The sequence below is a fragment of the Haliotis rubra genome, unplaced genomic scaffold (genome assembly GCF_003918875.1).
Source record: "Haliotis rubra isolate DU_JTF1 unplaced genomic scaffold, ASM391887v1 Scf1141, whole genome shotgun sequence".
NCBI classification, from domain to species: Eukaryota; Metazoa; Mollusca; class Gastropoda; order Lepetellida; family Haliotidae; genus Haliotis; species Haliotis rubra.
Window position 1 is genome coordinate 234,458 of NW_025765050.1, and position 15,581 is coordinate 250,038.

The 15,581-nt window shown below is 41.3% G+C and overlaps 1 protein-coding gene across 1 annotated transcript in view; it reads right to left on the reverse strand.

The window, feature by feature from the left end:
* Nucleotides 1-878: 878 nt before the first annotated feature.
* Nucleotides 879-15,581, reverse strand: part of LOC124253443 (centromere protein F-like) — a 29,268-nt gene continuing 14,565 nt past the window's right edge. The window contains exons 12-23 of the mRNA XM_046687220.1: nt 15,185-15,350; nt 14,662-14,789; nt 13,484-13,876; nt 8,537-13,401; nt 6,694-8,439; nt 5,662-5,838; nt 5,006-5,263; nt 4,425-4,553; nt 3,934-4,087; nt 2,500-3,111; nt 1,655-1,872; nt 879-1,314 (exon numbers count right to left, since the gene is read on the reverse strand). Coding sequence (XP_046543176.1) covers nt 1,093-1,314; nt 1,655-1,872; nt 2,500-3,111; nt 3,934-4,087; nt 4,425-4,553; nt 5,006-5,263; nt 5,662-5,838; nt 6,694-8,439; nt 8,537-13,401; nt 13,484-13,876; nt 14,662-14,789; nt 15,185-15,350 — 9,068 coding nt within the window. The 3' untranslated portion in view covers nt 879-1,092. The remainder of the gene's footprint in view (nt 1,315-1,654; nt 1,873-2,499; nt 3,112-3,933; nt 4,088-4,424; nt 4,554-5,005; nt 5,264-5,661; nt 5,839-6,693; nt 8,440-8,536; nt 13,402-13,483; nt 13,877-14,661; nt 14,790-15,184; nt 15,351-15,581) is intronic.

The following is a 15,581-nucleotide window of genomic DNA, read 5'->3' on the forward strand; positions in this document are numbered from 1 at the left end:
TACACACTGCATAAAAATTGCTAAAAAGTATTGAAATATACACCATTTCCTAAATATCTCTTGAACAGTAAAACTTGTGATGGGAAAACCATGAAGTGATCTTAAAAGTAGGATATGAATGGAAACTATTAAAAAAATACATGTTATGAATATGTGCGTACAGTATGGCTATAGGTTTACAATGCCATATGGTCACCCAGTCAGTTTAGTGCCTTTTCAGCAATATCTCAGCCACATTATGCGGTCTGCAAAACCCATTAAGATTAGGCCAAGCAAACAAGCACGATCCACAACATCAAAGCATCGTATCAAAGTATAAAATATAATGATCTTGGTAACATTGTAACCACTGCATCATCATCTAAGTCAGTCACCATGAGGGTCTAGTGGAACTATTCTGCTCCAGAATCACCACCTGGTCAAGGCAACAATAAACCTACATAAACAAGCTGTCAACATGATAAACAACTAGAAATGATAAATGAAGTGAATTTGATACACTATTTCAGCCTCAAAAACGAATATTACAGATGATATATCATTGTTATCAGTCTATTTGGAAGATACAGTAATGTTATAATGCTGATAGATTTGGCAAGAAGTATAAGCAGAGGGTCCACTCTCCACCATGATATTTGAACAGTGAGAACACTGTCTACACATGGGGGACACCAGAAGAACTGAGACCTGTAGCTCAGGGCCATTCACCTCAACCTTGGTATAACATTTCCTGGAATACTGTTCCATCACCGGCACGATGTTACTGCTGTATGAGGGATTAGCCTGACTGAATGGGTGCTCCAGCAGATGCAGGGGACAGCAGATAGCTTCACACATTGTGGTTTGAATAGGAGCGCTTTGAATAGGCTACCCCAATTAGCCCTGAATGGGTGTCCAGATGGAATTGTGGTTTATAGGAATGAATAGAACTAAGTTCTTGAGAAAGTTCTTGTTCTTGGGACCTTGTATGTAACAGGAACATTAGAGACAGACTGTTATTTGTGATAACAGCATGGTGCAGTGGTTCATGTGTTGTTTCATGTAACTCCTGCATGCACCTTGCAGTACTGTGGATATCTGTAATGACATCAGCTATTGCACTTTGCAGTCTTTCTTGGCGTCCCCATCTCCACCCTGCTGATCAGTTTGTTGCTCAAGTTGTTTCTGCTGCCTTGTACGTCGCAGGTGCTTCAGCTCTGGACTTTTGTTGAGGCTGAGGGTACTGACTCGTTTAGGTGGCTCTTGGAGAGCGGAGGGAGCTTTCTTCTGTGGGCTGTTTGTGATTGAGCCAAGGGGCCTAACTGCGACTGGAGCCTGGAAAAATGCCACAAGAGTTAATATGCGCATCAACACAACCGTTGATGTATTAGTGTGAACAATTCTCCAGAAGGAGTTACACCAAAGCCATGTTTGAGAAGTGAGTCATATAATGGTTGCACTGTGAATGTGTGTCAAAGTGTAGATAGCTCAGTTTTAATAAACTGTTCCAATTTATTTCCTTTAAAAGCTGATATTATTACCATTTAGTCAAGTTTACTCTCTACCACAGTCTTCCATATTTGTAGGAGCAAGTAGATGTTACAACATGTGCAAGAGCTCACTAAACATACTTTATGTGAAAACTGTTGATAAGTGCCACCTGATAATATTCTACCTTGATTTCAATCTTGCTCTGTCTCCTCGTCATCATGGTACGAGGAAGACCAGAAGATGTAGATGTTGATGAGGCTGGTGGTTCAGATGGAGGTGCTGTTGTTACTGCTGATGGACCTGACCGGGGCAGTTGACTTCGTGGCCGAATTCGAGAAGCTAGTAACGTCCTTTTAGCTGCTGGTTTACCCTCTCCACTGTCAGAGGTTTTAGGTGTTGCATCTGAAAGTCAAGGAGTTGGTAAATACAAATATTACAAAGACTCACCTTATAGACTCCTGCATGAAGGTTGTTTAACGCCAGTCTATAATTAATTGAGACTGGACCTGATAATCCAGTGATTGCCATGTCGATCGATCCAAGCAATTGGGATGTAATGACATGCATCAACCAAGTCCATGACCAGCCATTCTCCTGAAGACCAATTCTATCATGGATCTCTACATGCCAGTACATTTATGTGACATGTATAAACATCACACACAAACCCAGGACCAATTCTATCATGGATCTTCATGGGTCCCTACATGCCAGTACATTTATCTGACATGTATGAACATCACACACAAACCCAGGACTAATTATTTCAATTATTCATACAATGGCATAAGCAGCTATTGCACATAAGACAAAACTGGCACTGTTGTGAACAAATTGTGATATTTTAAACTACAAACTACAGGTTCTCAGATGAAGAACTTTGAAACAACCTGTCATGCTACCTTCTCACATTGAGGAATTAGCTTTGCAGAACTCTGTTTACCAATTGTCAGTCTACAAACACAAATAACACACTTTCTGATAAGTTCATTATGACTGACATTTAGTTTGGTTTTCAAAGACTGTTACCTGGTGCATTATTTGTGTCCTGACACGGATCCTCCTTTCGTCTTTTGGTTGCAATAACATCTTCATTTTGATCACTCTTCCTCTTTGGCAGTGAAGTCCTCTTGACCGTCAGCTGGCTGCCTGTCTCTTTAGTATCAGAAGACTCTTCTATTGAAGCACACTTGTCAGATGGTGCTGTGTCAATACACAGTTTGTTTGGAGTTACCTCCCTTGAGGCACATTTTCTCACTGCACTTGGTGCTGGTAACTTCTGCAACCTTGTCCTCTTGCTGGGGAGATTAGTCTCAGTTGGTGTACATTTTCTTGTTTTACACGGAACCTCAGACACATCAGTTTGTGATACATCCCTAGAATTAGGAGTCACTTCTCTTGAAGCACATTTTCTGGTTACACTTGGTGCCTTTATCGTCCTGAGTCGTGTTTTCCTCTCATTGTCTGTAGAGTTAGGACTTCTAGTGTCATTATTATGCTTTTGGTCTGGTGTGGTGAGATCTCCTGCAGGAACTGTTGCCTCACCAGGCACGGTGTCAGTTGACTTCTGCACACTATCAACAACCTTGTCTTCCATAGCCACCTGTTTGTTGCCCATGGTCTGGTTCTTCATTGCAATTGCTGAAATGATGAAAGATTGAATGAAATCTCTTTTCTCCATCAATTAAACCTGCTGCTCACTGATAAGGATCCAGTAGCAACATCCCATCTATGTCATGACCCATTACCTCCAGTGATGGTGTGTGTATCCTGTCACCAGTAGCCATAGTGACCACCAAATCCTCACACCAGTAGGTTCTTACAGGCATGGGCATTGGGGTCCAATGATGGATTACAGACAGAACCTGAAGGATCCAAAGATCTCCTTACTTCTTACTCTGGTCCAGAGCCTAAATCTAGTCAAATTTTGTTTTGTCTAGTCAGGTGAGGTGAGGTGATATTGGGTTTAACGTCGTGCTTGAGAATATTTCGCTCATATGACGATGTGCATGCGTGTGTATGTGTATGTGCGGCTGCTTGTACTAGCCCAGACTTAAGCTGGTTTCATAGTGCTAGCCCACTGAGATACCATGCCGCAGTGAAGCATGAATACCCCACTCAGACACAATATACTGACTCCGAGCCGACCAGTCCTCGTTGTACCCATTAATGCCGAGCGCCAGACAGGGACCAACAAGTACCATATTTTAACGTCTTTTGGTATGACGCGGTCTGGGATCGAACCCGTGACATTCCGCTCTCCGGGCGGACGCTCTAACCACTACACTACGGAGGCGGTTTTGTTTTGTCTAGTAAGATCACAGTGGTGACTTAACTTTCACAATTATAACACACAAATAAGTTGCAATAACAAAACATGGGACAGAAAGTGACTGACGCACTCACGCACGCACGCACACACACACACACATCCCTCACAATCTCCCTGCATTAACAACCTACCCATGGATGAGATGAGACTCTTCTGTCTGGCGCAGTCACCCTTCAGCTTGTTGTTTTCTGTGACAAGGGCAAACTGCTTCCGACACGCCTCCTTTTCTTTCTCTATGTGTTCTTCCAGCTGACTGGATAGTTCATTCACCTTCTCCTGCAAACCCTGCCAACACAAAACCAGATGATATTAAGCCCCATAGTCCCAGGTAGTTAAAGATCTGTGGTCATTAGTAATGTGTACAGATCACCAGATCCTATTGTGGCTAAGGACACAACTATGCACAGCAAATTGAAGCAATAATGTGTAGAAACAGTCTAAACTCTTGAACCTCTCTATTCTGGACAGGATGTACCAATGAAAACATTTTCTACTTGTCTATAGAATGCTGAATTTATTGAGCATTTGGATCCGAGGTATTGTAGGTCCAGTGCCACTTCCTAGGCCTCTAAGGCTGACATCAGCAAAGTCCGTAAGTCTTATAATGACATACGCTTAATACCTGTGAGCCTGCATCTTCTGTCTGAGCCTTCATCTTCTTCATCTGATCAGTAAGGCGTTTCACCTTTGATTTTTCTGCCGATAACTGTGATTGGAGATTAGAACACTGGCTTTCCCACTTGTGCAATATCTAAAGAAAAGTAGGATGTTTCAGAGCTAGAATAGTGCGTGAACATTTTCCAGCAGAGTTAGTCATATGCCAGCAATTTGTCAGCCAGCATGTAGTGTGACAATGCATGGAACAAGGACTGATAATATTATCTGAATCCACGCTATTGAAGGGATAAAGAAATACAACATAGAACATAAAGGAAACTTTATGACATATATGCCATACAGATCATGCACTTCCTAGAGCTGATTGTGTCAGAGAACCAGAATGTATGACTTCAAACAAACAACATTTCAGGCTGCAAACTAACCAATGATAAAAATTCATTTTCAATATTGGATATACAATTTAAAAAAATTTATTTCTCAGATGAAATGTTCCCTTTGGGTTATTAATTGTTGATGCAGAAAGTAGGATTTTATGGCAAAATACCAAGCATTACTATGAAACCATATAATGGCACTACCCACATCTGTGTTACTGGAAGGTCCGACAGCAGAGTTCAATTGTTCACGAGCCCCCTGAAGCTCCCTGTCTTTGTCATCAAGAGACATCCTCAAAGTCTCAAGCTGCTCTTCCCTCTCCTGCAGGGATGTCCTGAGTCCATCCAGGTCCTTCTGTGTGTCCCCCAGAGTTGACCTGACCCCCTTCAGCAGCTCCTCTCTCTCTCCCAGTGCAGTCCTCACCCGCTCCATCTCCTGCTCGAGCCTGCTCACATTCTCCTCATGCTGCAACACAAGGCAGCCAGGTCATGAGCATGTCAGCTTCAAAGGCTTACATGTTCTGAGTTGTTTAACGATACAATATGAGTTATAAGCCAAAAATACATGAGCTACATGGATTTACACAGTATGTACAGGTTTTTATGCTCACACTTAAATAAAACTATAAAAACCCATTGAAGTAAAATGCTTATAATACATACATCAACAATATCAAATTTACACACTGCTTATTTAATCATAAACAAACAAAATACTGTAGGCAACAGTACAAAATCAGTGACACTGTTACATACACTAATTATCCTGGATTCAAACCACAACTAGAGAATTACAAGAAAGGTATACACAGTACACACTGTCTCTAACAGCCCTACCACAATTCCCAGCTACTGCCTACATACCTGTTTGTCATGACTTGCCATCTTCTCCTGCCACAGGGCCTCAGAGTCTGTCAGTCTCTGTTCTGCATGCTTCTCAGCCTCCACAAGTTTGGACATCAAGCTTTCGAGATCACTCTCCTTCTGACTCACTTTCTTCTCTGCAGCAGCTACTTCTGCCTTCAGACTCTCCAACTCCACCTGATCCAGGCCATATTGAGATTAGTCAGTATAACAGTATGAAGGAATCAATTAACTAACACACTCATACCGGTATATGGCACATAGAAATTGTGAAAACACACCCATTTCACTAATACATGTGTTAATACTGATATACTGTATAATTATATAATGGAAACATTTCATCCATATTCACTTGCTGAGGTCATCAGATGTGATTCAGTGGAAAAGCAAACCAAGTTAAATCTGATAATTTACAGTACTGATCTGACCTCACATAAAGTCTATAGCTGTATACATAATACAATAAAGAGTCACAACGTTTTTACCTTTGACTGACTGACTGAGTTTAGTTTTATGCCGCTTTTAGCAATATTCCAGCAATATCACGGCGGGGGACACCAGAAATGGGCTTCACACATTGTGCCCATGTGAGGAATCGAACCTGGGTCTTCGGCGTAATGAGCCAACGCTTTAACCACTAGGCTACCCCAACGCCCCCTTTTACCTTTGAAATACTCCGAGTGAATAAATAAGCAAATCGATACAAACAGCTATAGACCTTATGAGCTAATGCCTAGTTTACTAGTCATACAGAATGGGACTTTGGCAGGGCTAATCACCATAAGGGTGACATGCATGGAAGAACTCCCAGACAGGAGTTGACATGTGGAGTATTCCAAACAATCTAATTGTCCTTGCTTTCATTAATACTGGTTACATGCATGCCATAATTTTATCCTTGACATATTCTTTGCAGTAGTGTAAATATGCATGTATTGTGTGTGGGTATTACACTGGATAAATCAAACACATATATCTGTTTCATGACAAGTATGAGCAGGTACCTTATACTTGTCAGCCATGTGTAGCATCTCCCAGCTTCTGGTGGGCATTGTGTAGCTCTTTCTCTGACTTCTCCAGCCTGTCCTTCAGTTCAGCATGACCCTTCTCCTGCATCTCAGCAGTGGACTCTGCCTGCTTGTGGAGAGCATCGAGCTCTGACTTTAGTCCCGATAGTTCCATCTCCATGGCAGAAAGATTGTCCTCTGCTTCTTCCTTCTTCTTCTCACTATTGAGAAGGGACTGGTTAACTTTCTGGAGGTCAGACTCTAGCCTCTTTACCTTATCAGACTCTTCCTTTAGCTCAAGTTCCAGAGCATTTTTCTCACTGGACAGTTGTCCTGTTTTTTCTTCTATTGCAAGGAACTGACTCAGAAGATCTTCATTTTCTTTGCTAAGAGCACTGTACTTCTTCTCCACCTGAGACCTAATGGTTTGTATTTCCTCTGCATCTTGTTTTAAAGATGAAATTTCCTCAGCTACTGACTGACACTTTAATTTCTCTGCTTCTAGATCTTTTTCAAGTGTCATCACTTTGGTCTTCAGATTTCTATTGTCATCTCTTAATCCATTCTCACTATCACAAATCTTCTTATACCGTTCCTGGCTTTCCAATATTTCCGCATTCAGTGATTCCACACACACATTCAGTCTTTCATTATCAGTCTGCAATTTTTGCAAGTCAGCTTCCATTTTCTCACTAACACCATCTCTTGTACTTTCCAGTTTGTCCACTTCCTTTTGCATCTCGCCAAGTTTCCTAACCAGTTCATCACATTCTTTCTTCAAACTTTCACTTTCTGTCTTGAAGTTAGTTTTCTCCATTTCAAGAGAAGAGACCTCCATCTCCATGGACTCCATGGCATCTTTGAACATGTCAATGTCAGCCTCTACACCTGACTTCTCCTTTAGCACAGCGTCCAGCTGCACCTTCAGCTCAGACTTGTCCTGAGAGAGAGTCTTGGCCTGATCCTGAAGCTCCTCCACCTTGGCTTGTGCCACTTGCAGCAGCTTCTCCGTCTCCTGTAGCTTCTCCCTGGTCTTGTTGTTGTCCTTCTCATTTTTCTTAATGAAGTCCTGCAACTTCAAGCATCCCTCTCTCAGGGCAGCCATTTCCATCTCTGCGCTGTTCACCTGATCTTTCATCTGATTGTTAGCACACATGAATGATTCATTTTCGGCCTCAAACTTAGACTTTTCTTCCAGCATTTCTTTGACCTTTTCCCCAAGCTCCTTGTTTTCTTTCTCCAATAATGCTTTATCTTTTTCAAGTCTTGTTATATCCCCCTTGAAAGTGTCCTCCTGCATTTGGTGCTCTGCTTCACTTAGGGATTGGGAATCCAAGGCTCCCTGCAGTTCCTCAATCGTCTGTTTAGCTGTTTCTAGAAAAGTGAGTTGCATGTCAACCTTCTTATTCAGTTCTTCTTTCTCGCTGTTGACAGTTGTCAGAGTCTCTTGCAGTTCCATTCTCTCAACACTCACAACATCAAATTCTTCTATTCTATTTGTCAGTTCACTATTTACAGAGGTAAACTTCGTCTCTAACATCTGTAGTTCATTCTCTAGTGACTTCACTTTGTTACACAAATGATCTCTGTCATCAATGATGGCATCAAGATCTGCCATCTTAGCATCAACTTCAGCTCTTAGTTGACAATTCTGTGTTTCAGAAGCTTTCAACTTCTCTTCCAAATCAGAGGTACATTTACATGCATTTTCTAATTCAGTTTCCTTCTGCAACAACTCCTCATTGACTTTCTTGATAGATTCAGAAATTTTTCAATTTCTTCAGAATGATTTTCCTTTTCTTGATGGCTACTGGTTTTGATATTTGCCAGCTGTTTCTCCAGTTCTTCTACTTGGTCCATCAAACTTCGAGTGGATGCTCAAGGTCTGTATTCTGTTTTCTCAAATGATCTATTTCTTCTTTGAAACTGACAGCTTCCTCACTCAACTTGTCAACAGATTCTGTCTTCTGCTCATTTAGTTGCTGCAGATGAACCTTTAGATCCTCAATATTCTGATTAGCTGCTTCAAGGCTGGCCTCTAAATCAGCCTTCTCAGATTTCAGTTGGACAATACTATCCTGCATAGTACTCCTGTCCTGAGTGAGCTGGTCAACCTGTTCCTGTATGGTGTCAGAGAAGGTCTGTGTGCTCTGTAGCGCTGCTTGTGTTCCCTGCATCTCCTCCTCCATGTGAGTTTGACTGCTTTCCATCTCTCTAATGGTGGACTCTAGTCTCTGCACCTGATCTTGGAAGGCAGCCTTCTCCTCCTGAAGAGTTGTCATCTGTTCCTCAAAGGTCTGCTTGTTGTTTTCTGCTGTCAACAGTTCTTCTTGAGTACTCAAAACCTCTTTCTCTTTCATTTCCAGGGAGGCCACTTTGTGTTTCAATTCGGCCTTGAGAGCTTCAATTTCACTTCTTGCATTACTGATTTCTTCTGAAAGCATATTGATCTTGGCGGTCTTATCTTCAAGGACACTGTTCATCGTTGCTGATGAATCAGTTGATTCTTTTGCAAAATCTTGTATTCTCATTTCTAGCTGATCAACGTTCTTCACAAGGTCAGACTTTTCAAGTTCTTTTAATCGTACACGTTCTTTCTCCTGCTGAATTTCAGCCTTCAGCTCCTCAGATGACAGTTCCATGTCAGCAATGGTTTTGTTCAAACCATCAATGTCAGACCTAAGTCTGTCAATAGTAGCATTGCTTTCATCAACTTTGTTGCCCAAATTCTTCAAATCTGCAGTCATTGCCTTAATTTGTTCCTCTTTTTCAACAGTACAGGATTCAGATGTTGAGCACTTATCTTCAAGTACACTCTTCTCCTTTTCTAGACTTTCAACAGAAGATTTTAAATGTTCAAGCTCAGTTGTAAGTGACTGGATTACAACTGCAGCCTCTTCTTCCTTTGACCTAGTCTGTTTGGCAAGCTGGTCTGATGTATCAGCTGCAGTTGCTAGTTGTGAGTTCTCTGCTGTGATGGTCCTGACCTGTTCTTCCAGGTCTGTCACCTTGTTCTCCAGCATGTCCTTCTCTGTGTTATGGCACTGTATCTGAGTCTTCAGGTCAACTATCTGCTGTTTCTGGTCCTCCAGTTTGTCAGCCAAGGATGCCTTTTCAGTGTTGAACTCTTGAAGGGCATCTTTGTACTCAGCTTGTAGTTCTTCAAGACGTTTCTCTGTGCTCTCAAGTTGAATTTTCAGTTGGTCCTTTTCAGACTGGAGAGTTTTCATATCTCTGGACCTTTCTGTCAAATCAGTGTTTTGTCCATCTAGTTTTGCACTTGCTTCTTCCTTGGTCCTCTCTAGTGTTTCAATTTCACCCTGAGCATCTGCTAACTTCTTTTCAAGAAGAGTGTTTGATGTTAATGAGTCTTTCAGTTCAGCATTTAATTTTGAGTTTTGTTCTTTCAATAATTCTGTTTCAGCTTCAAGACTTTCAACCTTTGAAGTTAACATCAACACTTCTTCTTTCACAACATCCATTTCATCTTCTATTTGTTGGAGTTTTGACGCCTTGGTTAACAACTCACCCTCCTTCTCTTTGTCAGCAGATGTGAAAGTTTCAATCTTCATTTCAGCATGTTTAAGATCTTGTTGCAATTGAACACACTCAGAAGTAATGCCAGCAACTTTATCCTCAAGCATCTGCTTCTCACTTTGGAAGTCTGTCTCGGTCTTGCTCATCTGCAAGTTTGCATTATCTACTTCTGTCTGTAGTTTCACCAAAATCTGGTTCTTCTGCTCTAGCTGTTGCTGCAGCTGCTCCAGATCCTCAGACAGTTTCTCTTTATCCTGCTCAAGCCCTTCCTTGACTACCTGCAGTGAGTCCAAGGCTTGCTGCACTTCAGCAATGTTAGAGGCACCTTCAACAGATGCACTGTTGTGGGCATCTTGAAGATGTTGATATTGCTTCCTGAGTGTTTCAAGCTCCGTTTGGAGATCAGACTGTCTTTTGGATGATACTTCAAGTTCCAGCTGAACTTCTTCCCTTTTGGACATAAAATCATCCTTCAGTATTTTGATTTCTTCTTCCTTTTGCAATTGAGTGTTCCTTGTTTTGTTCTCTTCAGTTTCCAGTTTTGCTATCAGTTCTTTCAACTCAGTTTCCTTCTGCTTAAGCTGGTCATAACTATCTTTCTCCAACTGCAACCTGCTGCTCTCACTGTCACTTAGTTTAGTTTCCAGTGAAGACAGAGTTTGTTCCATTTCTTGCATTTTTGCCAAATTTCTTTCAGTGTCTGTTTCATTCTTTGTCATGTAGTAACCCTTGAGATCAGTTTCTTGAAGAGCTTTCTGCTCCAGTTCTGAGAGTTTTCCTTCTTTATCTGATATATCAGCCAGGAGTTGATCTATTCTTGTTTCTTGCAATTTCAGAGCTTGCTGCAGCTTTTCCTGCTCCTTGCCCTTGTTGTCCATGTTACACTCATGTTCTTTCTCCAACTGTTGTCGCAGAATCTGTTCTTGCTCCAGGGCAGCCTGAGCAGTGTTAATTTCTGCTTTCAACTGAACCTCTTTTAGTTCTGCTTCTTTAAGCCGAGCTTCAAGCTGATTCCTCTCTGTGTCAAGCTTCTGGTATTTAGCCTTGTAATTGTCTTCTGCAGTATCTGCTGCTTCTTCTAGATTCTCCTTGGCAGATTTAATCTCTTTAATTTCTTGATTTGCTTCCTTCAGCTTATCTTCAAGTGCAGTAAGTTTCTCCTCAAGTTTCTGAATGACCGATGCTTTCTCATGCAGGTCATCACCAAATGACCTCCTATTTTGAGCCACTTCTTCCTCCAAGTCCTTAATCTCAGTCTTTAAATCTTCCTCACTCTTTTCTTTGCCATCAAGCATAGCTTTCATATTACAGATCTCGCTCACCTTATCATCAATGGTCCTTTCTAATGCTGCAATATTGGCTGCTTGTGATGATCTGTCACTCTCTAGATCAATAACCTTCTGGAGAAGGCTGTTTCTTTCCTCAGATGTCTTCTCTAATGACATTCCCGAATCAGACATCTGCTTCTTCAACTCAGACAACATGTTATCAGTGTCTGACAACCTTTTCAATGTTTCACTGTGCTCAGTTGTTATATTCTCAAGCTGCAATTCTTTCTCAGAAATCTGTTCCTCTTTAGCACTGAGGTCATTTTCCAGTTTTTCCATCTTGTTAATGATATCTTTTTGCTCTGCCAAGAGTTGAGCCTTTTGTTCCTCCAAGTCAGCCATCTTGCCATGTAGTTCATCCTTGACATCTCCAGCTTTCTGGGAACACTCTTTGACACTGGCAGTCAGATGTGCAACTTCAGACTGGCTTTCTTCCAGTTCTCCAGCCATCTTCTCTCTCTGTGCTTGAAGCTGTTTGTTGCTTGTACTCAGTGAATCATGATCTTTCTTCAGTTGATCTAATGTCTCTTGCAGATTATTGACTTTCATAGTGAGGTCCTCAATACAGGCATCTTTGTCTTCAAGATCCATCTGGAGCATCTCCATGTTTGATTTGAGACTGTTAGACTCCTGTTCTAACCTGCTACCTTCTTCATCTTTAGCCTTTGTATACTGCGCAAGTTTACTTTCAAGGGAAGTGACAGAATCTTTCATGGTCTGCATTGATTTGTCCTTCTCTTCCATGTCAGCCTGTGCCTTGTCAAGGCACTGTTGAAGTTGGTCACATTCCTTAGACACTTTTTCTAACTCTTCTTTTTTCTGTTGCAAACAATCTTTAGTCTCCTGCAAAATATTTTGCAGCTCACCATGATGACCTTTCAATGTGCTCAGTTCTCCCTGTTTACTGTCAAGTGCTGCTTCCTGGGAAGCTGTACAGCCTTTCAGAGTTTGGAGTTCCTGTCCCAGTTCCATTGATAGTTGTTCCTTCTCAGACACAAGCAGCTTCAGCTTCTCTTCCAGTGATGTCAGGGAATCCTTTTGTTTGACAACCAGTTGGTCCTTCTCCTGAAGCTCTTGTGTTGTCATGTCAACAGTTTCAGACATTCTGGCACATTTCACCTCTAGATCACTGATAGTATGTTCCTTTTCTTCCATCTTACTTTTCATTCCGGCTAGTTTGCCTTCCATGTCACTTAGGCTGTTATTCAATTTCTCAATTTCCTTTTGATTATCAGTGTTCTTACTTGTTTCTTCATCCAAGGATTTCTTAAGACTTTCACATTCGTTGATCAGTTCAGAGAAGTTTTGTCGCTCTTCCTCCAGCTTGGAATTCCTCTCCAGAGAAATGGATGACTGTTGTTCCACTTCAAGTTTCATCTCAGTAACAGTGCTGGTCATGGCAGAAAGCTCATGCTTGGACTTCTCAAGCTCTTCCGATAATGCCAGTATTTCCTTCTGTTTCTCAGCAAGTTGAGAGATCTTTTCTTCTACAGTCTTTTTAAGATCCTCCACTCCCTGCTGAGCTTGTTGTAGTTTTACTGTGAGATCTCCTACATCATCACCCTGGTCTTCAAAGTCCATCTGCATCATGTCCAGCTTTGCCTGCATCTGATCATTCTGCTGTTTCATTTCAGACATTTCTTTCAATAAAGTTTCTTTATCACAATCCTTCTGCTTCAACAGAGTGTCACATTTCTCCTTCTCGTCTTCCATCTGCCTCAGTTTCTCCTTCAGACTAAGCTCCTCCTCAGACATCTTGTTGAGGTTCTTTTCAGATTCAGAATGGAGCTCAGCATGTTCAGACTGAAGTTTCTCCATGTCAGCTGTTCTGCTGGGACAAAGCAGATTGCGCCTGTTGCAATTTCCTGTTCAGATCTTCACATTCAGATCTGAGAGCTGCCACATCTTCTGTCAGGCTAGAGTTAGATCCACTGAGCTCCTTTTTACTCTTCTCCCATTCATTATCCTTGGCTTTCATATTCTCTGTCAGATTGTGCAGCTGTTGACCCTGGGCTTCATGCTGTTCTTTCTGGTGACCGTGTTGTGATTTCAGAGTCTCAAAGTTGGCCTCAGTTTCAGACAGCTTCTCTCCCAACCTGGCCATCTCAGCCTGTTGATCTGTCAACTTGGATTTAAGTGTGTCTATTTCTCCTCCCTTTCTTGTCTGGAGGTCCTGGTTCTGTTGTGTCTGGTCCAGAAGCCTTGTGTGCTCTTCCTTCAGCTCATCCAGTTCCTTCTCCACCTGACTAAGCTGCTGACCCATGGCCACCATCTCATCACTCTTCTCCTGCAAGCTGGCCCTAAGCTTTTTCTCCTGCTCCGCCCAGACACTTTGTGTATCTGAAATTAATATGTCCTCTCTATAAAATATGTCACTTTTACAAAGCTGTCACTCCACCATTGCAGACACTAACATCTGCCAACTAGGGATGTCACAGTTTGAATATCTAAAATCAGTTATTCATCTTTCTAAAACTGTTCCATATCAGATCAACAATTTTTATTAATCACAAGTGCAGTTTCTGATTTTTGATCAACAATGCCAGACTGACAATCAATGCATGTTTTTTTGTCATGTTTTGCATGGACTGACTTTGAATGAGACTAATGGATATGAAAGATGTGAGTACATAAACAATGATTCATTCTGACTCCAGGTATGCTCCATCATATACACAGCACATTATTACCCCGGAAAAATACCGGGTCTTCAGTGACGAGTGAACGCTTTAACCACAAGGCTACCCCACCGCCCTCTATGTTTGACTTTGATGAGATATCAGTGATATGACAAGAGCAGATTATGTCAATGATATTGTTGGAAACTGGGTAGTGTCTATTATTTTCTATAGTGAATACGGCAGATTGTGAAAACAAAATTGTCACTGACAGTAATTGTTAGCAATATCAAACTAGATTAATAACCAACTACCAATTTGAACCTGTTAGGAATTCTAAAAGAAATTGTAACCATTTTCCCCCGAGTATTCATGACTGGCCCAGCATCATTGACAACTTTTTTGTGGAAAGAAATAATGAATGATAATTATTGCAATGGATATGACCAATAATCATAGCTGATATAGAACGAGTATACATGAGAAGGGACAAAGTGTCAAACCTACCTTTGAGTTGGTTGTCCTGGTGGTTGAGAGTGGCAGTCTTAGCTTCGAACTCCCGAGTGAGAAGATCAAGAGCCTCTTCTTTCTCTGCCAAAGTTGCCTTTAATTTCTCTATAGTCACATCCCGAGAGCTGCGGACCATACATGAAGTCCCATCAATAAATGCTTAATTTAAGTCAGGCAATTCATTATAAGGCCTAACCATTAACATACATTGTAAACGTCATGACAAAAATCATTTATGCAACATTTCCTGAAGTATCTTCAAAATGCACTGTAAAAGGACAATGGTTTAGACACAAAGATTACCCACACCAGAAATTTACCGTATAACGTTTCACCATACAAAGTTAATATGCATATTTTTTCTATTCTTCATAGTATTTCCCTGGTTTTTTCCCCCATGGTATAAAAAAATGTTATTCTCATATAATGCAAGAGAACGAATGTTATGATCATCTATTCACTGCACAGACAGGAGGAGTAATGGGTTGTTGATGAGGTGTGTATTGCATTGCGACAATACCTGTGTGTCTCCTGCAACTGCTTAATGGTGTTCTCAGAGTGATCCAGTCTCTTCCCCAGGACCTCCCTCTCCTGTTCAAGCACCTGCAGCTTCTCCTGCAGGTCTGTCATACGGCCGTCTCCTAACAACAGTTTGTCACAGGCACTCTTGTGTTCTGCCTCCAGTTCTGAAAATTTGATCACCATGTTAAAACATATTCTCAAAAAAAAGAAAGAGGAAAATGTTACTTAAAAAGTGATGTACAAAAACTTAGCTAAACCTGTAGAGGTTTCCAATTCTTTGAAGAGAATCTTCCTTGGGGTAAATATATGCCTTTTCTGCAACTGAAAATGTCATGTGACAGTTGTAACAAAGTTTTAATAAAAGATTATACAATAATAATAAAAATGTCTTTTAT